This window comes from Lepidothrix coronata, unplaced genomic scaffold (assembly GCF_001604755.1).
Source record: "Lepidothrix coronata isolate B3197 unplaced genomic scaffold, Lepidothrix_coronata-1.0 Scaffold87, whole genome shotgun sequence".
NCBI classification, from domain to species: domain Eukaryota; kingdom Metazoa; phylum Chordata; class Aves; order Passeriformes; family Pipridae; genus Lepidothrix; species Lepidothrix coronata.
Window position 1 is genome coordinate 1,804,733 of NW_016690267.1, and position 23,857 is coordinate 1,828,589.

At 43.5% G+C, this 23,857-nt stretch overlaps 3 protein-coding genes and 1 long non-coding RNA gene across 5 annotated transcripts; 1 reads left to right on the plus strand and 3 right to left on the minus strand.

Moving 5' to 3' along the window:
- Nucleotides 1-918: 918 nt before the first annotated feature.
- LOC108500254 (arylamine N-acetyltransferase, pineal gland isozyme NAT-10) lies at nt 919-7,154 on the minus strand. The gene is made up of 2 exons (XM_017820975.1): nt 5,518-7,154; nt 919-3,091 (listed from the first exon to the last, which is right to left on the minus strand). The coding sequence occupies exon 2, from the start codon at nt 3,084-3,086 to the stop codon at nt 2,214-2,216; it is 873 nt and encodes a 290-aa protein (XP_017676464.1). The 5' UTR covers nt 3,087-3,091; nt 5,518-7,154; the 3' UTR covers nt 919-2,213.
- Nucleotides 7,155-7,183: 29 nt separating this feature from the next.
- On the minus strand, nt 7,184-16,748 carry LOC108500256 (arylamine N-acetyltransferase, liver isozyme-like). 2 transcript variants are annotated; one of them, XM_017820978.1, is made up of 4 exons: nt 16,638-16,748; nt 10,906-11,011; nt 9,379-9,469; nt 7,184-8,082 (listed from the first exon to the last, which is right to left on the minus strand). In XM_017820978.1, exon 4 carries the CDS (start codon nt 8,075-8,077, stop codon nt 7,184-7,186), a length of 894 nt encoding a protein of 297 aa, XP_017676467.1. In that variant the 5' UTR covers nt 8,078-8,082; nt 9,379-9,469; nt 10,906-11,011; nt 16,638-16,748. The 2 variants fall into 2 exon arrangements, with proteins under 2 accessions (XP_017676467.1, XP_017676466.1); XM_017820977.1 differs by lacking the exon at nt 9,379-9,469.
- LOC108500258 lies at nt 10,377-20,780 on the plus strand. The gene is made up of 5 exons (XR_001875801.1): nt 10,377-10,554; nt 13,971-14,144; nt 18,459-18,614; nt 19,249-20,488; nt 20,595-20,780. It is a non-coding gene; the product is annotated as an uncharacterized LOC108500258 (long non-coding RNA).
- Nucleotides 12,561-16,752, minus strand: LOC108500257 (arylamine N-acetyltransferase, pineal gland isozyme NAT-3). Its single transcript, XM_017820979.1, has 2 exons — nt 16,638-16,752; nt 12,561-14,775 (listed from the first exon to the last, which is right to left on the minus strand). Exon 2 carries the CDS (start codon nt 14,766-14,768, stop codon nt 13,896-13,898), a length of 873 nt encoding a protein of 290 aa, XP_017676468.1. The 5' UTR covers nt 14,769-14,775; nt 16,638-16,752; the 3' UTR covers nt 12,561-13,895.
- Nucleotides 20,781-23,857: the final 3,077 nt, after the last annotated feature.

Consider the following 23,857-nt stretch of genomic DNA (forward strand, 5'->3'; position numbering starts at 1 on the left):
ACAGTCAAGGAGAGGGTTGAAGCTTCAGTCACCATAGATTTTTAATATGAACTGAACAGCAGAAGGGAGTTGAATCCCATTATTGGAGGCACAGTTAAAAATGCTGATATTAGTCCACAGACCTTTGCTCAAGAAACCTTTGTATTATCACAACCCAAGCAATTATCTGGGAGCAACAGCAGGAACACCTCTAGAGAAGCTGGGAGGCAGAAGAACCACCCTGTTAATGACTGTCCTCAAGAGGGAGCAGCACCAGAAAACAGCTGTAGTTCACTGCATACAGATATATGGTTTGGTTACCTGGGTGAGTGCAGATGGGAATTTCCATCAGTTAGAATGGAGGTGGTGAGTGTTTTGAAGCTTGTAATGTTCCCTGAGGTCTCAGGGAACACCTTGTAATTATCAATCACTTAGAAAAGGGTAAACCCCCTTAATGGGACCTTAATATAAGAGAATAATATGAATACAAATTACCCAACAAATCCCATAGTTTCATTATTAATAGAAAAGCTGTGTTCTCACCTCAGTAAGATCTCTGTGTCCCCTATCACCTCTTGCTTGGTCCTCAGTTCCTCATCCCTGGGCAATGACAAGTGCACCCAGGCCATCAGCTGCCACCACGGTCGTAAAGGATTGGAACAGTCTGCCCAGGGAAGTGGTGGAGTCACCATCCCTGGAAGAGTTCAAAAAACATGTGGATGTGGTACTTGAGATCAGGGTTTAATGGTGAACCTGGTGCTGGGTTTGAGGGTTGGACTTGATGATCGTAAAGGTCTTTTCCAACCTTAATGATCCAAGGAAGTTTGAGGTGGGAAGGGTTGCAGGTCGGTATCAGGAGTGAACAGACCCCACTTAGCAGATGGTGTGTGCAGGAGTCATGCAGCTGGGGGCAGCTGTACTTGAAACAACTCTTAATGATTTTATTTTCCTTTTATTTATTTTCTGGTATACACTTACAGCATTTGTGAGATTAACGATCAGGTGATGCCTTTGAGCAAAAATACACTATCAGTGGGAGGAATCAACATTTGACCAATACTCAGACTGGGGAGAAAGAGTGTTTTTCACTGCTTCTGCTATTTTTGTATGTATTTAAGAATGTTTCCCCTTGGTTGGGCTTTTTGCAGAGAAGCATGGTAGGAGGAACAATATTTTTTAAAAAATGAGGAAACGTGATTGTGAAATAATTCAAAAGAAAGAGTTTCTTTTAGATTTGGCTGGCTCCTGGTTTTGTTTTCACTTTGATACAGATGAGCAAACTCCCTTGTGACATTTAAGCTCCTGTGCTAAGCAGTTCCCATGCAGGACAGCTACATGGACTCTTATGTTTGCTATACACAGAGAGTAGAGAATTAAGGATATAGTGGGCTTAGCTTCATTGTTCTACCTTTGTTATACAAATAAAATGAAATACTAAAAATACAACATTTCTACCCCTTTTGGGACAAAAGTAAATCTAAGCCAGCTGTGACGTTTAATCACCATTTATAGGATGATTACTTATCAGAAGCAAAGCTTGTAGTTATCTCCTTAGAGCCCATCAGCCACTATAGCACTGCAATATATAGAATTTTCATCACCAGAAAAATCTGTACATACCAAAAATTACTTTTTGGTAGTTTAGTTTACTGCAGTAATGGCCAAAAGGATGCACATGATGATAATTTTCATTTTGTATTATGTTTTGTCTAAGGATGATGGTGAAAGAATTATGCCTCCCAATGCTCCTTTCAAAGATGACAAAGGCAGAGAAATGACATGAGTGGTGAGTGGTCGGATCTTATGAAAAATGAAGTTTTAAATGTGTACTTCATTGTCTAAATGCTCACAGATGACTTGTCTCCCTATAATAACCACAGAAAATGTGTTGGCAGCACATCACAATCAATAATCCATACTCCTATTTGTGTGCTACAGGCAGTCCAATATACCCCAGACATATTTCTTACCCAAGCTTATAACCAGATTCAAATCAGATCCTACGTTTGTGCCAAAAATTGAATGGCAGTCATCTCACAGCAAATAATTCTATCTGACTGACTCAAGAGTCTTAAATTCCTAATTTTTCCCGAAGTGAAAGTCACTTTAATCCCATATTACTGTATTTGTCTTTCAGTCACCTGTAAATGAATCCCATAACCTTGCAGAAGGGATTGCACAGACAGTGGAAGGTGCTGTACCTACGTAGCATTGTTGTAGGTTTTCCTGATCATCTAGATTGTGTAAGATCCTTTAACATTAATTGGGACGAGTTTTCTATCTAGGGTAATGTTGAATTTCTCTTTGAGGGTTTTTTCCACCTCTTCATCTTCAAGAGTTACAAACTCCACCAGATCCATGTTTTCCTTGTAGTTGTACGTGGTCTCAGTGAACGTCCACCCAATTAGCGCTCGGAAGCCTTTGGTGGTCTGGAGGGTGCAGATGGACTTCTTTGTAAAGAGGGAATCTGGAGAGGTCTGAAGGTATGTGCACTGGAAACGGAAATCTTCCACTGTCCGTGGCTCAAGGCTGAACATATAAACCTTCCGACACTCTTTTTTCTCCAGCAGGTCAGAATTAGAGAAGTTCTGGTTGGGGATACACTGTTTCCGTCTCATTTTCTCAAGGTACCAGACGGCGTTTTTTTCCGTGAAGCGGAAGACGCCGGGAGCCTGGGGCTGGTCTTTCCCCGACACAAGCTCCATGGGCTGCCACATCTGATAGGACACGCCAAAGCCTCCGTCGACGATGTAGGCTTTGCCATCAATGACTACCTTTACCAGGAGATGAGTCATGATGGTGGCATATGTGTTTTGGTGGGGGTTGAACACATATGCTCCCAGGAAGCTGGTGTCATACCCCAGGCACTTCAGGACCCAGCCCAGCAGCTGGTTGTTTTCCATGCACCAGCCCCCCCGCTTCCTCTGCACGATTTTGTTGTAAACATGCTCCAGTTCCAAAGTAATTTTCTCGCCGCAGTGGATGCTGAGGTTTTCGAAGGGAACAGCACGGATGTGGTGCTGGAATATATCAGTTAAGGTTTCCAAATCTTGCTTTTCAAGGGAGCCTTTATAGCCAGTTCTTGCAAAATACTCTTCAAGGTTCATGTCACCTGTAAAGGAAGGAATTGCGTTTTGGTTTGGTTTCTTTACATCAGTGATTTATGATGCTGTGAAAAGCTGCCCTGGCTCTGCTAGCAAAGATGCTTTAATCTACTGAACCTCATCAGAGCAGCTCTTAAAGGTACCAAGTATTCATATCAAATGGCTCCCCAGGCAAAGAGCAGTGCATGTGAGAGTTTGCTTTTGTCTGAGGGGCATCCCTATAGCAAACAGCTGATGCCTTTTCAGCTTCCTATGTGGTGCCTGTGAAATGGGGATTTGCTGTATTTGCATTGTAACAGCAGGGTTAAGAAGAAATAAAAGATCATGCTAGGGAGTATGTACAGGGGTTCATGAAGAATGGTTTAAATCCTCTGTTCAGTGCAAGGAGTGTCAGTGGGGGAAGCAGTGTTGTCTGCCAGCTGGAGGGAGGATAATTTGAGCTCTTTACATGAGTCTGCCACTGATCGACATGACAGTAAATTGCTTGTTCAGTACACGTCGCTCTTCCACCACTTACAAAAAGTTAAGATGATACTCCTGCACATTTTGTAAAGTGTCAAGTTTTATTCAGATAACTTTAACTGGAAAAACTCTGACCTCTGAAAGAGTCACAGACTGATCTGGTCTATTGTAGAAATGAGTATTGTAGAAGCTCCTTTTGGTGTTGGAATAATGAATCCTAATGGAGGTGAGTGACTCCAGAGACAAAGAGCACATCTGCCCTGCATCTCACAGGGTGCCCTGAAAGTGGACATGGGCTGTTTTACACCTCTCTAGGCCTTTCTTAAAGCTCACTTTAATCCTTCCAGAGAAGGCATGACCGAGAATTACCCAAGCCTCACACAGTGCAACCTCAGCCTGTGCTGACTCCTGACCTGCCTTGGTAGGACTCCTCATGGACAAGATTTCTGGATGAGGAACTACTCAGCTTCATTCCTGCCTTCTAATACCATGAAAAGCCACTCACATTCATCTGGCTTTCGCAATGGCCCATCACAGTCTCTGGCCACTGTCATGAGCTGGATCCTTGGTAGGTATCTGGTAGATGCTGTTTGTAAAATACACTGTAGATCATCTGCTTGCACCTGGAGCTGGGCACAAAATGTTTTTAAGGATTGAGCCTTTGCAAAGAGAGCACTGAGCATTTCAGCAGTTCAGAGCTAGTGCAAAACTTTAGCTTCTTGCCAGCACACGAAGCTACTTGGAGATCTTTTGTGCATACACAGTAAGCTGAGGTTTAGACACGTCTTAGTGGCTCAGGAAGACTATTGTATTCAGATAAATTCAGCAGTGAACCATTGAAGGTTTACTGCAAGCTAGAATTTCTCAAGATGACTCTCAGTGGCAGATTCGTGCTGTGCCTGTAGCTGGTGTAGAGGCAGCTGTCCAAAGGGCACGGAGAGCACCATCAAATCTACACTTATCTGCTGCAGAAAGGAATTTAGCTTCCAGTGAGATCTCAGTGTATTGTTGGAGGATAGTCTCAATGTAGTATTTGCTAAGTATAACATAAGATTCAGGGCATTTTTGATTTGCAGAATCCAAGTATATCTGATCCTACTCGCTCTGATTGTGAATGCTAAACAGATCACACCTGCATAAAGCGGGTTCTGGAGTTCATATTATTTGTAATTTCTCCCTGCAGCTCCATAATGTGATTGATCAGCATTAGATCTGGACTGTAGGAGATGAAAGCTACTGTTCTTTTGAATTATGAGCAAGTCAGGTACTGAAAGGGCAGGATACTGCAAAGACAGGTGCTGAAAAGGTAGCCCCCCAAATGTGGCTGTGATTTATGCAGAGAAAAACATCAGCAGAAGAACTTTAAAGAGCTGTTTCTAAATGTGCAAATGAAGGTGCTCATGCAAAAATATTCCTTACCAGGACTATACACACTGTCAGCAATTCCATTGTTAAAAACATGTTATTTGTCTTCCTTTATCTTAATATCTCAGCACATGGATTTTCTGGGTTACACAACCTGCAGTTTGTAATTTTTTTTAAAGTTGTTTTTATTCCCATAAAGCAGAATCTATTGATTATTAGATTGCACTTTTGCTTCCTTTGCACTTGCAATACTTTTAAATAAATTTAAAAATCTCAAAGCATCACTTCCATCAAGAGGTTGCAGTTCTAAATTTGTATCTAGTATTTATATCTAGTATTGTATCTAAACAAAAGAATCTATATCTCATAGCCAATTGAAGCCTCTCCTGAAGAGTAAAAGGTAGAAGAATTGAAATTGCATGTCACTTTTTTGCCCTCTTTAAGAGCTCCTATTTAGCAGGTGATATTTTAGCTCTATATCCACACATTTTTAGAACATTTTTCCTAAAGAATATTGCTTATGTTATTGCCCATGACCTTTACCATCATAAAGAAAGCAGGGGTTTTGTTGCTTTGTTTGGAGGGATTTTTAAGAAAATAAACTTACCTCTTAAGAGATCCCTTTTTATTTATTGAGGTATTCAGTTTCTGGGTGGTTTGTTACAGTCAGTGAAGCCAGGAGTGGATGCAGATTGTGAGGGTTGTCTTTCTAAGCTCTGCTGGCCCTCACTCCTGAATCTTAAATTCCAAGAAAGGGCAGAGTCCACCCAAAACGAATGCACATTTTTGGACTTCACTGATCCATGAGCAAATTAAACTTTGTTTCTTCTCTATTAGTAGATGTTTATGCCTTCCCCTGGTTAAGACCAGAATGAACTTGTTTTCCAGATAAAATAATTACAGTGGGCAGTTGCAAACGGCTTTGTAACTTTTTAAAATTAAATTATGATTATTTTGCAAACCAGCACTTTGTGGTGGAGGATGGTATCTGTGTCCTGGTGGGTCCACTGAATTGCTGAGGCATTGCAGGCTGGGTGTTCCCATGCTCCATGGAAGCACAAAATGACACTTCTTTGCCCTTTTTAATCTGTTCAAATCTTCAGCTGCAGCAGGTAGTTATTTTGGAGCTGCCACACCTAACAAATACTGTCACAAATACTTATTTGCACAAAGTAATGCATTTCCTCCTCCTGCATCCTTAAAGCGTTGTGGTGCTGCTTATTTAATTCTCTCCCTGTCGAGCACATCCCCTCTTCATTTGATGGAGGTGGAATGTCAGAGCAGGTCCTTTTTGGGAAGGCAAAGAACACATTAGGCTGCATCTGGGAAAGCTCCTGAGTTTTAGGCACATCAGGTGCTCCGTGGGTCTCGTGTGGTTGACTGAAACAAGCATCGAAGTCTTTTCCTTGGCTGAAGATCAATGCTCTTCTATCTATAATACTGTCATGCCCTCTTGACATCACAAGAAGGTTTGGTCCTAAAAGTTTAGAGATTATATTTTGCAAAGGGTGATCTAACTTTGATTTTTTTTTTCCCCAGGTTTGATAGCAAAAGCCTGATTTTTGAGAACTGTTGAATCATCTTGCTTTCTATGAATTTTGCTTCAGATTTAGAGACACAGAAATATCAGACTCAGAAAAAATGAGATGCTCAAAATTAGACAGCTTCTGGGGGGTTTTAGATGCCCTTGTATAAATAGCTCACTTTAAGTCAATTCCTGGTAAAAGAATAGGATCAAGTCTTTCAATTTATCTCATCAGAAGCTAATCAGCACCTAATGGTGTCTTGTTTTGAGAAACTGTTAACCTTCCTTTTTTTCTAGTAAGTCTTTGAAAGCCAAATTTAGCTCAACTTTCAGACTTTTAAAGGAAGTGAATAATTTGTAAAACTCTGCTGAGAAGATTGGAAATAACAGCAAAGAGGGTTAGAGGTCTTCTGTGTAAAATGGTAAGAGCTTCTCCTTCTGCATCATTTTGGTCTCCTTTGATGCAAAATATACCTGCGATAAAATGAGTTCCAGAGAGGTGGAACAAAATGTTAAGGAGTCAAAAAGCAATTTCCATATGAGCAAATCAGAGGTAGTAAGATGTCTTAGTTTCCAAAGAGGGAGAAGCTTAAGAAAACTTATGCAAAAAGTACAGGCAGTTAACTAGCAAGGTACTTGAATTTACCAAGCTTTGTGTCTAGTTCAACTACAGAATCAATTAATGTAATTAATGTTAATTTTAGAACTTTTCTATTGGATACTTGATCCATCTAGCACAGTGCTAGAATTAGAACTTATCCACTAAATTAGGTGGCAAGCCACGAACATTTACTGGTACAAGTTTGTTCTCCAGCACTATATTGAATTTATCTTTCAGTGTCTTCTCAAGCTCTTCATCTGTAAGAGTTGTGATGTGCACCAGGTCCATGTCCTCTGTGTAATTATACTTCATCTCAGTCAAGGTCCATCCAACTAAGCCAATGAGCCCTTCAGTGGTCTGGAGACTGCAGAGTGACTTCTTCCGAAGTATGTTATCTGGAGACACTTGTAGGTATGTGTTTAACTCCTGAAAGTCATTTATATGTCGTGGCTCAAGAGTGAATCTATGTATTTTTCTGATGTTCCCCAATCCTGGAGTGTCAGTGAAGTAAGGAGTCTCACTTTGCTCAGGAATATAATGCTTCCTTTTGACCTTCTCAAAGTACCAGGTGCCATTGTCTTCCACAAAGCGGAAGATTCCAGGGACCTGGGGTTGATCCTTCCCAGAAATCAGCCTCAGTGGCTGCCACATCTGGTAGGCACCACCAAAACCGGCATCCACGATGTAGGAGTTTCCCTGGATCACCACCTTCAGCAGGATATGGTTCATCTCAGCAGTGTATGCCCTCTCTGCTGGGTCATAGCTATTCGCACCAAGAATGCAGACGTCATACCCTAATTCTTGCAAGGCCCAAAATAAAAGGTAGTTGGTTTCCAGGCACCATCCACCACGTTTCTTTCGCACGATCTTATTGTAAATGGACTCTAAATCCAGTTCGATGGTCTCCCCGCAATGCATGCTGAGGTTCTCAAAAGGAATGGCCTGGATGTGATGCTGGAAGATGGCTTTTAAGGTTTGCAAGTCTGCATCCTTATGGGGCTTGTTGTAAGATATTCTTCCGAAATACTCTTGAATGTTCATTTTGCCTGTGTGAGCAGAAAAACAGCCAGTTACTGCTGTGCAGCTGCCAAGGGCTTCACTCCTATTTCTGTAACACTGGTTAACCAGCCTGCAAACATAGCCTGGGCCATTTTATTGAGGACTTGAAAGAAACTTTTGCCCCCTGATATGAGACAAATGCAGGCTAGACCTGCCTTTGCCGTTTGTATTTCTTGAAAAAGAGACAAGGATGGGAGCAGGTGACAATAATGCTTTCCCTCTCTCAGGTGTTGCCTTCAAACCAGGTGGATGTCTTTCCTATGGGAAGACACACCACAGAGTCTCTGGCCACAGATGAGGATCCCACATGACAAGTTTTCTAAAACTGGCAAACAACAGGTTTGCAGAAAAGCTGTTAGACCATACCAGCATAAAAGTCACAGCAAGTTCCCACTGTTTCTTTTACCAGGTAAGCAATTCTTTCTTTATCCCACAGGTAATTTAACCAGAAGGTTTTACATTCATGGCTTCATTTAACTGGGATTAACATCTCAGTGTGTCACCATTTTAGACAGGCTTCCATGTGAAGTAGATTGTTGTTTTCGTAATCTCTTAAATTTCCCTGTGGAGTTTAGACAGGGCTTTGGCCCTGGCTGTGAAAGGAAGGAACTGTTAATTTTTCTAACCTAAGGATTAGAGGAACTAGTAATTACTAAGAATACATACAAGGTGTATTCATCATCTTTTGGGGTTTTTTTACCATCTTGTACAAACAAAAACCTTCTCTTTTAGCTTGACTTATTGGAAATATTTTGTGGGTTTAGGTCTTTGATCCCATTATGAGAAAGACGCTGTCATTGGTACTGGCTGTGTGGTCAAGGTGCAAAAGGCTCCCTGTAACACTTCTAATCCACTGACTCATCCGGTCTCTGCAAGGATTTCTCTTTCCCTTAGTTTAGATTTAATTTGGCTTTTTTCCACGGAAGGATATTTGTCTTCCAGAACAATTCACAATCTGCTAAGGGCTGTAGTAATTTCTAAAAAGTCTGAGATTTCTTGCTCTAAGTCGGTCACGTGTTCCTTGGGAAGATTTTCTGAAAATCAGTTGATGTAGGTGAGATGCGAGAAACTCCCTTCTGGTGACTATTCTCAGCTTTGGTCCAACTGCTCCCCCCAGCAGTTTGACCCCGTGCCCATGCCAGCACTCAAGGAAGTGCTGGGAGCTTGTGAAAATCCCACCTCAAACCCATGGGTGGAAACACCCCCGCCCCAGCAGGTGAGCACGTCAGACGACCTGATCTCTAGACTTTAACCCCAACCTTGATGCCAGCAGCACAACTCACATGACTTAGTTGTGTTGCTCCTGATCTGCACTGGTACCAGGATTCAGACTGGCTGATGCAAAGCCACAGGAAAATGTGATAGAATAGAGGCCTATTCCAATAAGGGAATAAGAAACAAACATTTTCACTTCAAAAGGACCCGAGAAGGCTACATGAAAAAACAGTAATGTCACTTTGATACTGCATTTTATGTTTTTTTTCCATCCCTTTTTTAGGACAAAGGCACTCATCTCTGGCAGGATCTGCTTTGAAAGACTTGTAGGAAGCCATTCCCTCCCCAACACATAGTGCACAAGTATGCTGGCAGGTTCATTCTGTGGTCTTCTGGTTTATTTTTCTTTCTATTCTGACTTTTAGCGATTTTGCATAGCAAAATAGAAACATCTTTTCCCTGTGATGGTGTTGAGCTGAATCTCTGTGACCCAGAGGGCTCCAGGAGAGTCCATTAATTGGCCTGGTGGGTGTGATACGATTGAAATTTGCCTTCAAGCAAAAACCCAATGAGTCCCTGCCCTGGTCCAGCAGCAGAAGACCTGATGCCCTCCCTACAACCCATCTCCTGGGTCTGGGTGTTCCCATTGCTCCACTGAGAGCTCCGCATATAACCAGTTCCTCTCTTCTATCCATGAGCAACCTCCCAATGGAGAGCCTCCATGGGGGGCTGGCAGTGAGGCTTTAGGAAAACACATTTTGGGAAATTCTCGACCTGTGCCGCAGTTTCCCCAGCTGCCCCTTCTCTGGCCTCGTCAGTGTAAAGGCTGGATCAGAGACAGCCTTTGGTGGCTGACAAAACGTGCTTTGATCTCAATGAATACTTAAAGAGGTTTAAGTATAATAAAGCTGCACTACATCCTCAGTGACATCAGGGAGCACCCACATAAATCAGTGTTTACTCCCTCGCCTTCCCAAGGGCAGATTTTTTTCTTGGCACCACCATTCCCACTGTGCGAGCGCTGAGGCTGCCACAGTGAGCGAGCCCTCGCCCAGGGGAGAGTTTTTGTTCCAAAACTGAGTTGCCAAATATCCCAAGCCTCAGTTCAGCCTTGTTTACCTCTGCTCGTGCAGCAGCTGAGCTTCACTCAGCATTCATGCAGCCTGGGGGGTAGTGAGATTCAGACATTAGTTCTGCCTGCCTGGAAGAGCCCCTGGGGATCCCTGTGTCCTTCCATAATTAGGGTGAGTATTAGCAACAGTTCTTCTCTGCTAAAAATCATGAGGGGCTTCAAAGGCTGGATCCTCTTGCACGTGCCTGTGCTATTTGTTTGATTTTTAAGTCACGATGTGAGTCAGTAGCTGGCTCAGCATAAAGGGGTTAAAACTCTCAAAGAACTGCTGTACTTGGAAAACGCCCTTGCTATGCAACACACGCTGTTGGCCCCTGTGTTCCTGTAATTTGTGCTTTGCTAATATGCCTACAGCGCCGAGCACATGGTATGCAGAGCCACAGGGGTGGGCTTTCCCAAACTGAACTTCTGGGCTGACCCAAGACTGCAGGGTGAAGTTAAAGATCAGGCACTTAGTGCTTACCTCTCAGGCAGTCAGCTCAGGCTTTCCACGCTGGTTTGCTCCAAAGTTCCCAGGAAGAGCTGCACTGGGAACTGCTGCCCTTAAAGGTCCAGGCTGCCTTTACTACCTGTCAGGGACAGTGTTATTCTCTGTGTTATTTTCAGTGTTATTCACAGCAGTAAAAGAGGTGAGAATTTCTTCTTTTAAAGCAGTTTATATTCTAATTGTTTTATTGGTTTATTTATACTGGCATATGTGTAGATAGCCTTGTCATGACGGAGAGCCTTAAAATGATCCAGCCCCCAGATTGCTTACAATATGGAGTAGATTTTAACCTTCCACGTTACTGAATGAGAACTGAAGCCCTGCAGAAGTACAAAGGAAAAAAGCAGTATGAGTATCATGACCAACTTTTGTAAGTGGTTATAACCTATAAACCCATCCCTGACCCTGCAGGTCACCCAGGGGCTTCAGTCCATGGGGTACCTTTGATGGGTGCTCCCAATCTACAGCAGCAAAGAAACAGTGCAAATTTTGATACAGATTTTATATTGTTGACACTCATGTAGTCTGGATTCCTGTTGGAAGTGACTAGTGATAGTTATCCAAGGCAAGAAGTCACTATTTCATTGATAGGAATGGCAGCTGTGGAATTAATCACACGTATTCCTCGTGGCTGGTACCAGCCCTCCCCAAGGTAAGAAGATCAGATTTGCCAAGTCAGGTAGCTGTTTAAATCCTCTTGGGTTCTAAAAGAAGCCCTGTTCTCCAGCAGCAAGGACACTGCTCCCAGAGAAGTCTGTGCTCCCTGAGCCTGCTGTGCCTTTAAGGATTTGCCTCCAAAGTTAATGACAAGGAAAAAACAAACCAGTGCAATTGGAGACGAAGAGCCTCTTTTTTTTTTTCCCCCCCTTCCAACAGCAAGTTTCATTTGGTTGCTCAGCAATAAAATCTGCCTCTGTGGGTGTGCTGAGCAGGGGCCAGGAGTGCTGAGCTGTGCCATGGAGGGGCAGCAGCCCTGGCAGTGGCCGGGGCACACGGTCCAGGAGATGTGTCAGCAGAAAGAAAGTGGTTTTCCCTGTTATTGCCCTTCACATGCCGAATCTCTGGGGCAATGGATGTGATGCTCTACTCTGATCTTAAAGGTCTGTGATTTTATGGTTCTGTACTCCTTGCCCTTAGCCTATGGAATTCCAGGTACAGGGAGAAGAGCGGGCACAGCCCCTTCTAGGTGTTTCCTATGTCTGTTCCCACAAAGGATGGAGCTTCTTGACTCTGCATGGATCTTCTCCTGTCCCACAACTTTGCAAGACCTGCTTGGACTTTTGCCTGCATCCCAATGCTTTGCCCCAGCTGCCAGGCTGCTACAAGGACAAACCTCCTGAGTTTAGCTCCTTTAGCTCTTCCACTATTGCAGGGACCACAGAAAGACACAGACCACCAACAAGCCATATCCTGGGACAATTCCTTCTGATCATCTGTGTTGCAAGCTGCTGGTCCACACCATAGGAAACCCCTTTTTCTTCTGCAACCCACTACAGGATGTCATTAACATTTCATTTCCCTATGGGGTGGGAGAGCCTCATATGCTATAAAGGACTATTGCACACCCACAGCCAAGCACATACAGATGAGTTTGAACTCTGGGGAGATGGGGATTTGGGGAGCTCGCTGTGTCTCTATGAAATACACTTTAAACGTGCAGAACAGCAGCAGCTTTTATTCACCATAAATTGCTAGTTATAGAAAGCTGCACATACTGCATACCAAGTAAAAAAGGTTCAGTGAGTTATTGTGTTTTTAAAAGCCTTCGCTGCAAAATATTAGCACATAAAAATAATCAGGACAACTGCAGTGATTAATGACATTTTTTACTTTGGGAATACATGCTGTAATTTGGGGGGGGAAATGTCTGAATAATTCTACCACACAATGCTTTATTTATTTTTTTTTTATTTAACTGTAAATCACTTATATAATTTACTAAATTATAAGTGCATAGTTGTAATGCTTCCAAGATTTGTACATGAAGGAACATCAAGTATCTTCTCAAAGGGCAAAGTGATCACATTTGAGTAATTTCTCCTACTAGAAATCTTAGCCTTTAGGTATGTGATTAAGATTCATCGTTTCTCCTTTTATCAATATAATTTGTATCACTGCAAACACATCCTCAGTAGAACAGATATATTTCAGATAAATAATTCTGTGCCTGTTTTTGGGTTCAGCCATAATAATTAATGTGCAATAACACTCAGAGTGACGAGAGGAACATGTATTCCCAGCAGTCTGCTGCTGGGTGGTAGCAAAGAAAATGCTCAGGAAATGCTTTAAGTTCAAAGAAATACTGCTTTTTGGTTATGTCACTCAGAGAACAGGAGTTGTGTAAAGTCTGAAACAAGACAGAATTGTCGCTAATATTTCTTATCATCTGTTTTAGGCCATAAATAACCTGTCCTTAAGTATTCTCACGGTGCAGCACAGGTGTGACACCATCCGACTGCCACGTGAGAGGGTGTTGTGGATGCAGGAGCAAAAAGGACAGGCTTGAGGAGCAAACTCAGCACAGGATGTCTTTGTTTTTCTGGCTTTTAAATTCCCAAAATAATATAGTGTTCATTTAAGAGGTGGATATGATTTTCCCCAGGTGGCAGCACCAGGTAATAAAGAAAGAGCCATGCAGTTCCATCGTTCTGCCCAGCTGCTCTGGGTGTGTTTAGAGAAGCTTTTAAGAGATGAAAGGAGTAGGGAATGGGCAGAGTGTGCTCCCCGCTAAGCACAAATAGAGGACAGTGATTTGATTGAGCTGGAAAGGAGTTATTTGTACCCAAATCAAAAAGAGATGTAGGAATAGTTGTGAAAATCCATTTCTTTTCCAGATTCGTGCCAGTATGTTCTGCTTTACACTGGTGTAGATGGAAGGGAAAAGCTCAACCTTTAGATGCTTGTCAGAAAGAGGGGGAGGAATTGCCTGTAATGCACCTGAATTGAATTATAATTCAGGCAGTGAGTTAGAACAGAGACAACTTGCTTGTATTGACGGGTACAAATTTCTTGTCTAGGGTTATATTGAATTTCTCTTTCAGTGTTTTCTCTATTTCTTCATCTGCAAGCATTCTGATTTCCACAAGATCCATATTGTCCCTATAATTGTACTTCATCTCAGTGAGTTTCCACCCCACCAGTGCCCGGATGCCGTCGGCAGTCTGCAGGCTGCAGATAGACTTGGTCACAAAGAGCGAGTCGGGCGCTGTCTGCAGGTGGGCATTGCAGCCTCTGAACTCTTCAATGTCTCGTGGCTGAAGGGTAAAGAGGTAAATCCGACGGCAAACTTCATCTTCCACTTTATGGGAAGTGGAGGCACCTTGGTTGGGAACCCACTGCTTCCTTTTCACCTTCTCGAGGTACCAGGTCCCGCTCTCCTCCAGGAAGCGAAAGACCCCGGGAGTCTGCGGCTGATCTGTCCCTGAAATCAGCTCCATTGGCTGCCACAGCTGGTAGGCCATCCCAAACCCCCCATCCACGATGTAGGATTTGCCATCAAGCACCACTTTTAGCAGCAGATGATCTATTTCCTCTGGGTAGGCATCGTGCTCCGGGACATAAACTTTTGCTCCCAGAAGGGTGACGTCATAGCCCAGAGTTTTCAGGACCCAAGACAAAAGGTAGTTGTTTTCCATGCACCAGCCCCCACGTTTCTTCCTCACTATCTTGTTGTAGGTCGCTTCCAGGTCCAGCTCAATCGTTTCCCCACAGTGGATGCTGAGGTTTTCAAAAGGGACAGCTTGGATGTGGTGCCAGAATATATCTGACATGGTACCCAGGTCTGGCTTATTGTGGGAGCCCCGGTAAGAAATTCTGGCAAAATATTCCTTGATGTCCATTCTGCCTCTGAGAGAAGGGTGGGAAAAAATAATAGGTTGTGTCAGAAGTGATGGAAGGCTCTTCCCATTCCTTATAATGGGGTGCTCGGAAGAGGAGCAGGATTTGACTAATGTCTGTCTCAAAGGCAGCTGAGTATTAGCACTGAGAGAAGCCAATGGGATGCTGCTGATGAGCACAAATGTTATTTTTATTTGCTTCTTTTACAGCTGTGATGAGAGGCTCCAGCTGTGCTAAGCACATTTCAGCAGAGTTCCTGCCCAGCAAAGCTACAAATCTCCGTAGGAAGGAACAAAAGCCGTAGCAGAGATGTTTCCCTGCTAGAAATGATAGGAACTGAGACTCTCCAGATCTGAACTGCTCATGGTCTGACTCATCGAAGCAGAAGCAGAAAACAAACCCTCCCACTCTTGCAGAGCAATCCAGAGCCTCCTCTGCAACCAAACATGAAACAAATCTGTCCTGCTGTGGTATTTCTTCATTATTTAGGCAGCCTAGCACAAGCTGGTCTCACTTGCTCCTGCTCTCTGTGCTGGCAGTAGCAGATGTGACCTGGAGTGCAAGAGGCTGCTTTAGGGCAGAAAAAGCTGTGAGAGGTTTTTTGCTGCATCTGCTGTGAACTGCCTCCCCCCAGCACAGCTTAGCTCCCCAGCTCTGCTAATCACAGCCCCATGCCAGCAGCAGGAGGACTCCAAGGTTTGGACCAAAACTACAAGTTTCAGGGGCTCTCAGATTTTCTGGCATCATTTTTTGGGATGCATTTGCTCCTTCTACTCATGGTCACCCCAGCAGTGGGTGTCTGCCCATGGGTAAGGGAACAGGCATTGCCCCACCCTGGGATGGTAGAGGGCTCAGTGTGAGGCTGTTTCATAAATATGGGGGTGGAAAGCAGCTCAAACCCTCCCAGCCCTCTGTGGAAGGAATGGGATTTTGATGGAGCCAAGTACTTTTGTTGTTCCTCCCCAGGCACTGCAAAAATTCAGGCAACTGTAAGTATGCAGTAATATTGTTCAGATTGTTGACCCAAGAGCTCCCAAAATATTCTTAAGTTCCTGTATGCAACTCTCAAAGTAAAATCATAAGATAAACTCCAACAGTTCCAACAGGATTATATTCTCGATCTGATGAAAAATGGCACAGCCAAAATTGTATGGGAATTTTGGAATGATACTTTCAGTACATAAACAAAGGAATTAAAAATTCCCATTTGGTGCAATACCCTGGCAGAACCAACAGATGTTTTGGTTTGCCTCCCCACACCTTTTAAGACAGAAGCCTTACAGAACTCTTAACTGTTGCATCATGTCCACTCCTGTGTTTCAACATCCTACAAGCAGGCCTGAGTGATCCACTGTGGGGTTAAGAGCATCAGATTTAGGGCATTCTCTTTGTTCAACTCTTGCCTGTTCCCAAGATTTTCCCCAAAGCCCCAGAACTACAATTCTATTCATTTCTGAAAACTTGGCATAAGCTTAGTTGTTGCCATGTGAATTTTAACCAGCATCACCAGCAATGAGCTGTTTTTCCCTTTCTTTCTCCCTTCCTTTCCCTTTACCACAACAGGCAGAACACATGTAGTAACTTTTACTTGCAGGGAGAATGTTGCTGTGGGCTTTGTCTGTCTGTCTGTCCGTCTCTTGCAGGTGTTTATAAGGCTGTTTGAACTGAAATAAGGCAGATGGCACAAATGCCCGAGTTGCTTCAGGCAGACAGCTGAGTAAATAAACCAGTGTATCTACGACAGTGAGCAGCTGAGCTCTCCCTGCTCTGCCCTTACACCATTTCTGCTGTGTTTTGTCTCCAGCCGGATTTAACTTCCTGGTTAGACAGCGCTCAGCTACAAAGATCCAGGGGTTAAAATAAAGGCTTACCTGGAAAATCAGTTCAAGCACCAGGATACCTCCGGAATTTTGGGGGGGTGGTTCTAGGCTAAAGCAAGTGGAGTGGCTGTCTGTGCTCTGCCTAGCACAGGCAGGGCTAGGACTGCTCTCCAGCTGCTCTTCAGGGGAATGTCTTTTTCCTGAACTTGCTTTCACCCGCCTCTGTCAGATTGCAAAAGCTGAAAAAAAAAAAAAAAAAAGAAAACCAACAAACCAAACAACCTCAAAGGGTGGAGCGTGAGAGCTGGAGTGAGCCAGCAAAGCCAGCAGCAGTGGCTCGACACACGTGCAAACCTGGCAGTTAGAGCAGAGGCTGCTTCACATTTTCACCTGTTTGTCTCTGTGGGGGCCAGCTCAGGCTGTCACCAGAAGGGTATGTTTTTGTTCCAGTAGCTTGCTGGATGCACTCAGGTGACACTTTTTTTTTTTCTGCCAGGTATTAGGTTACTGTTTGTTTGGAAACGTGGCGAATAAATCTTGCACGTGTTCAGCCTGAGAAGGATTTTGCACAGTTTCTGAAAATCAGCAAGATTTCGGTGCAGTAACTTGCACCTGCAACCCCCTTGCCCCAGTCAGCAGCACGAGAACTTCAGCACTGCCTTTGCTTTGTTTGCTCTCTGTGATTTACATGTATTTTTTGATTACTGTAAATGTCATAGAATATAAGGAAGCACTGGGACAGCAGTGTCTCTTCTTTGGTCTTTGCCCACAGGTATCACCTGTGGATGCCATGGTGGTTAAGATGTTTTTGGCAAAGTGGTGGCTATGAAGTGCCATCAGGGAGATCCATCCTTTCACCATGTTTCTTGTTGCTTTTGTATCCACCAATTTTGCTTGCATTTTGCCAAGAGAAGTCTTATTCATTCTCTGACATACACAGCTGGATTTTTTCCTGTTAGTTCTCCAAAAGTAATGCCAGTCCTTCACATTTAGTATCAATGGCAAGTTCCATTCAAACACTGATTTATTGGGATAATTAGCAGAGATAATAAATCAGATGAAGCAGACACAATAAATCAGATGAAACGGAGATATCTGTGGTAACCCATTACACAGCTCCACTCCCATATCAAAAATTGGCTCTTTATCATCCCATCAGTGGCCAGTGTTTGACCCCACAAGCGAGAACCGATGCCCAAGCCAAGAGGCACTGAGAGGAATGGATAACCTGCCCTTGTCAGGCTCCTTTGGGCAGATGCTGTACATGGAGTAATCCCTTCTCATCCCACAATCTAGGAGCCCCTCGTTTTGACAGAGAGAAGCCAAAAGCTGAGCAGCCAGACCCCAGTGCTGGTGGGAACTGCGCTGAAAGAAGCCCTGATACCCATCACTGTGTGGTGTGTGAGCAGACCTGGCTGTGCTCCTTCCCGGAGTCATTTGGGACCACAGATGGTGTCAAATGTGGACACGTGCTGTACTCCCTCAGGTGAAGTGGCTGGGGATCTGTTCCAGCTAATTTTGAGGTCCCATAAGTCACAAGTGTTTTCTAACCAAGTAGGAGCGAAACCCATTTCCCCCAGGGCTTGGATACTCAGCTTTTCTCAATTCCTCTCCCTAAAACATGGATGATATTGAGCATTTTCTTCCATGTCTTTCAAATCCTCATCCCAACTCACTACCCTATGCCATTATTCCTGCATATCACTCTGCTTTTTCTTCCCATCCTGCACATTTTGGTCCTCAGGCCATTAAAACCACCCTCCCCAGGCATGCCTAAGGCCATCGCAGGGCAAAGCTCTGTCAGGGAGCACTGAAGGGAAGGAAAGGCTGATCTTGATCCCAAAGCCTTGATGAAGTCTCTTTGCCTTTCAGCACTGTGCCAGCTGGGTTGTGGAGAACATGACCACAGAGAGAATGTGCAAATGGGAATGTCCTTGGAAAGGACGTTGCTGTCCACCTGGACACTGAGATGCCATTTCCCGTGGCAGGAGCTGAAGCTGCCTGAGCTTTTTCTAGAAGATCCTCAATGTAATTGCACTCAATTTTATTTATTTATAAATTTAAACTGCTGACAGCATTTAATTTAATACTGAAATCCTCCTCTCATCCTAACTCTCCTGAGAGGCCTCATCAAATATCCCTCCCTCCCCGCTTTAATGGAGTATTATATGCTGCAATATTTCCCTGGGGAAATAAAAGCATTAGATTCCCTATTTGGGGTAAAAGTCAAGGGTCTGCTCCCTTCTATGATCACCTCTATGGCATACTATATAACAAAGCAAGTTATATTAGATTATGTCATATTATAACCAGAATTCTTAATATAAAAATTATCTGGTATGCTACTTAACTATCTGGTTTTGATGGGAAGATTATAAAAAGAGACTTCTAAAATAATAAAGCAATTGAGGTGCTTTAAATGGAATTAGTATGAAATCTTAAATTCTAACACAAGGTCAGATCCTACTGAGCTCCTGGAAAGGGAAACACTGCATACCCTGAGCCAAGTGACTGGCTCTTGCCTTTCATTTCCAAAAGGAATTTAATAGAAGCAGGCTGACCTAGTCCAAGACTGGTAAACAATATTCACGCTTATAAACATATTAATAATGGCAAAACTCCTTCATGGTTGACATTCATCGCCTTCCTTATTTAATTCTAGATATCAAATAGCTGTGGCTACATATCCTTCTGTGTTTGTATCTGCAACATCCACCACATGCAGTTGGGTCGTGTCCATCCCACTGGCCAAAGGATGAGTCTGCAACTACAGCAGCATCTTTTGCTCATGGGACTACAGAAGGGAGCAACTGTGCTGGACATTTCTTGGCTTTTTCTCAGTGGAGAAGAGACCAAATCTCAATTTTAGTGTTTCCGCTGTCTGAGGCATCTTTCTGAGGTCTGGTGACTGTCAAAAGTTTATCTCCTCTGTTTATTTTGCCCTGCCAGTATGAGGTTTTTCACATAAGCCAAATCTGAGGCTGTCAATGCAGAGCAAGGAGCCCATGTTGGTCTGCAGGTTCTTCCATCCCTGAGGGTTTCAGCGTAAATGTCTTACATGTAAATGGTCGTAATTCAGTTAAATTCCATTACAGGGGGAACAATCTGCTTTTCTGCATGAATGGCTTTATTTCCTATAAGTTTTGAAGGAAAAATAGAACATTTTAAGTAAGTGCTTTGGTGAAAAGCATCTGCCTGTTAGGAAGAAGGAGAAGTTGCTTCCATTTCACAAGAAATAATTGCACCCTCAACATGCCCTTCCTGTTTCCATCTCGTGGGCCTCTTCTCCTGGAAGATGCTAGCGGTGTTGTCAAACCATGAAAATGCTGAGGAGAAAGTTCTGAAGGCTGGAAAGGAAAGCTGTGCTGGTTTCTCTGAACGTGTTGGTAGCTGTGTCTGTGAGAGCTGGCGAGCAGCTGGGGAGGCTCCAAGCCATGGTAGCAATGGCTTTACTGGCATTTGGAGACAAAGTGTTGGAGAGCACTGATGAGGAGGATGAAGAAGACAAGGAGAGCAAGGTGGTGTAAATGCTCCCATAATTAACCAGTTAATAATGATCATCATGTTACATTGTCACTGCCTAATGAAAGTATGACAGTGTAATATGTAGCGTGGCATCAGCATTGCTGGCTGGACCCTGAGACAGTTTCATTTCACACATCCCAATGAGAACTGTCCATCACGCTGTCAGAAGCCTACTCTGGATATTTTCCAAAGAGAAAAATTTAGAAGTTTGGAAAAATTTAAGGCTGAAGTGCTGTTACAGAGCTGCAGCTGGGCAAAATGGGCATCCATGGCAGAGCCTGCAAATAAAGCAGATGTTCTGTGGGGAAATACTGTTTAAAACTCTTTAATTTCACCACATTTTCACCTTTATTGTCCAGCACTCATCATGGTTACCAGTACCCAGGAGCTACCCAGGTACCTCTTGGGTAATTGCAGGGCAATGCATTCTCCTGTGCTGGGAAAAAAGGTCTCATTTGAAATATAGATATTATGTTGGTCTAGTCCAAAAGTCAACATAAGACATCCTGTTACAATTAATTAGCTGATCATCTGCAAAAACCCTGTACAGTTGCTAATCAAATACATAAAATAGCCTGTGACCTGAGCACACATAATTCCACCCATTTAGGTATAAGCTGCCAAACAAAGAAGGTTTGCAAGTCAACAGTCTCCATCACTGTCAGGCCCAGAAATGGCTGAGTATTCCAGCCTGTGCACCATATTGTGGCACCAAAAAATTATTGTTGCAAGATATTTTAAGAGGAAAATACTCCCTAAAAATGAAGAGGTACAACAACCAAAGGAGAGTTATATGTGTATGAATACAGGGGGGTGATGAGCATTCACTCAGCCTCTGAAATTTCTTTGGTGATCTATATATACATATACCGTATATATTTTATATATATATATATATTTATAAGCTGTAAAAAAAAAATCTTTTTACATGTGGCTAAATGCAGCAACAATCACCATTTATGAGCAGGGAAACTAGCAGGCCCTATCCTCAGCAGGGTTAAATTGTCCTCATTCCACCACAGCCACGGAGCAATGCTGCTTCCACTCTCCTGGCTTTGAGCCTGCTCCTCCAAAAAGCTCCTCTAACACCAAACTGCTGTTCCAGTGCAAAGACTCTCATGGAGTTCAGTGGGAATTTGGATCAGTCATAATTCAGGCAATCAGCCTGGAAGCATGCAAAGCAGGAACAATTACACGAGTTCTGTCATTCCCATTACTCAGAATTTTTTTTTTTTTTTTTGGAGGTAGGTGGGAGGGAAACCTTTTATCTCAGTGAAGAGTAGGAAACAGAACATTACAGTGACAGCAAAGGGGAAAAAAGCAACTGTGCCTTTGGAAAGCACATTTTCATTACAATGTACTAACATGCATCACAGAAATAATATATGTTTGGGATGACAATGTATTGCTGCCACTCCACTGCTGTCTTTGGAGTGCAACTGGGGAAAAGAAAGAACAGATGCTCTGGATTCAAAACACTTCCCCAAACTTACCTTTATTGGAATTTTTTTGGCTTTCGTCCTTGCAATGTGCTCATGGGGGACACAGGTGTGACTTCCAAGTGGCACTGCAGGAACTCATCCACATGTAAATACACTTTCCACTGTTTCTTTCTGCCTCCCTGGTATGTCCACAGCTGGTATGTACAGCACAAATTACTGTGCACCACGTATAGTGTATGGGAAAGAAGAGAGATGAACTATTCACACCTGGAGCGGGAAGGGAGCAATTGGAGTTGGGAAGAATCACCTGTGGATTTGCTGGCTGGCAGCCTGCACACTGCAGTATCCAAGGAGGGATAGAAGGAGGAATGCAGCCCTCCAGTGCTTTGGGAAGGACTGAAAGCTGGGAAGCAGAGTTTAGATTAGGTCAGTGCGGGAATTGCAGAGCGGGGAAAGAAATTCCAGGTAAATTGTCATAGCTGGTGGGATCTCAAATCACATCCACTTCTGCATCGCTTGGCTGGGAGCTGAGTGAACCTTTTAAAAAGAAAATTTCAAGTTGCTGAATCTAATCATCTTCCATGAATCAAGCTATGCCAAAAAGCAGCCCTTTCCCAAAAAACAGCTCCACACCTGCTGTGCTGACTCAAACGTTACCCACAATATTATTACCTTTTTTTCTAGCAAGGAGCAATTTGGTCCTTGATCATATGAACTAGTGAATGGCCTTTGCTGTGAAATGATAAACTTGATTAAATTGACATCAACCCTGGGCATTTTCATCCCATAAGGTAAAAGGCAAGTAATTTCCGTGCAATGGCAATGGTACTTTCTTTTCCTCATCAAACCATTGCAAATAGATGCTGCACCCAGGTCAATGTTTCCTCACTGGCAGATGCTGAGGATGCTGTCATACTGGAATATTGTCACCCACCTTCCACACCTTTATTTAATAGAAGTTGTAGTATGAAATTCTGGTCAAATAGTCCTTGAAAAGTAACCACTTGCTTTTTAAGCATCTGGAGACACAACTCTTCTGTTCCTCTATTTAAAATAAATAGACCTGTCATGGAGAAAAACCTACGGTTCAGCCACACACTGTGAAGTCCCTCTGAGACCAAACCCAACAGTAGATTTGTCAATTCACAGTGATGTTATTTTTAATTGCTTTCTTAGCAGTTGTGCTGGGAGCCCGGCCGGCGCCAGGCGCTGCACCTCGTGTTCCAGCACAGCTCCTCCCAGCACAGATCACATCCCCCTGGGCCAGAGCAAATGTGATGATGACAAATACAGTGTTGTCACTGGGGCTGGAGTCTGGGACCCTGAACCTGGGGTGGTGGTGGAGGACAGTACCTTCAACTCAGGAAAGCTTTCTGCTGAAATATCAGAGCTCTGCAAACCCTTTGGGAAATTTCCCAGATGTAGCAGGACTCGACAAAGCAGCTGCAATGTCCTTTTTCCTCACTTTCCAGCTTTCATGGGGGGCACCAGGTGCTCCCCAGCCCTGCAGGGAAGATGGGGTGAGCAGGTCTGTAAATCCTTCAGCAAGTGAACCCTATCCCCTTCATCACCCACGAAAGCACTAAACAACCTCACCAAAGCAATCACCAGTCCCCTCATCTGTCTTTGCCAAGTCCTTACTCAATTTGCAATTATTCTTCTAATTCCTGTCTATGCCAGCATAGCTAATAATTTTCCAGACAGCGTTGCATCAAAATCTTTACTGAAATGCAGCACCTGAAGTCCCACTACACATTTTTTCCCTGCAGAAAATCGCGTACCTAGTCTTAGAAACCCAGTAGTTAATTTGGGCTACTATTTTTAATAAACTCCCATTCTGTGGTTATTGCTCACAACAGTCAGAGGCAGCCATAGCATCTGATGTGCCTGGATCTGTCTCTCCCCTTATGCATCTATCCGAGGGAAATTCTCCAGCGGCATCTGAAATCAGACGGTGGGAATGTATATTCTGCTCTCAGCTAATAATTGAGAGACTAAACCTGCCTGGCTGCTGGGGGCTCAAGGGAAGGGCTTGGAAATTGGCTGAGAGCTTCCTTCTCAACTTTTGTCAAAGCAGCTCCTGAATGTTTCATCACAGGAAAATTTGCCTGCATATTTATGTGGCCACGAAGATACCCGATTTAAATCTGCAAAATCAATTCACCAACTGCATCAGTTCTCTCTCTCTGTTGTTACTCCAGCTAACACTTCTGATCCAGTTTTCTTCACTCTGCACAATGAAGACGTAAATAGGCAATGCCCTGCCCCATCCTCCTCAGAGAAAGAGTTTCTCTTAATCCTTTG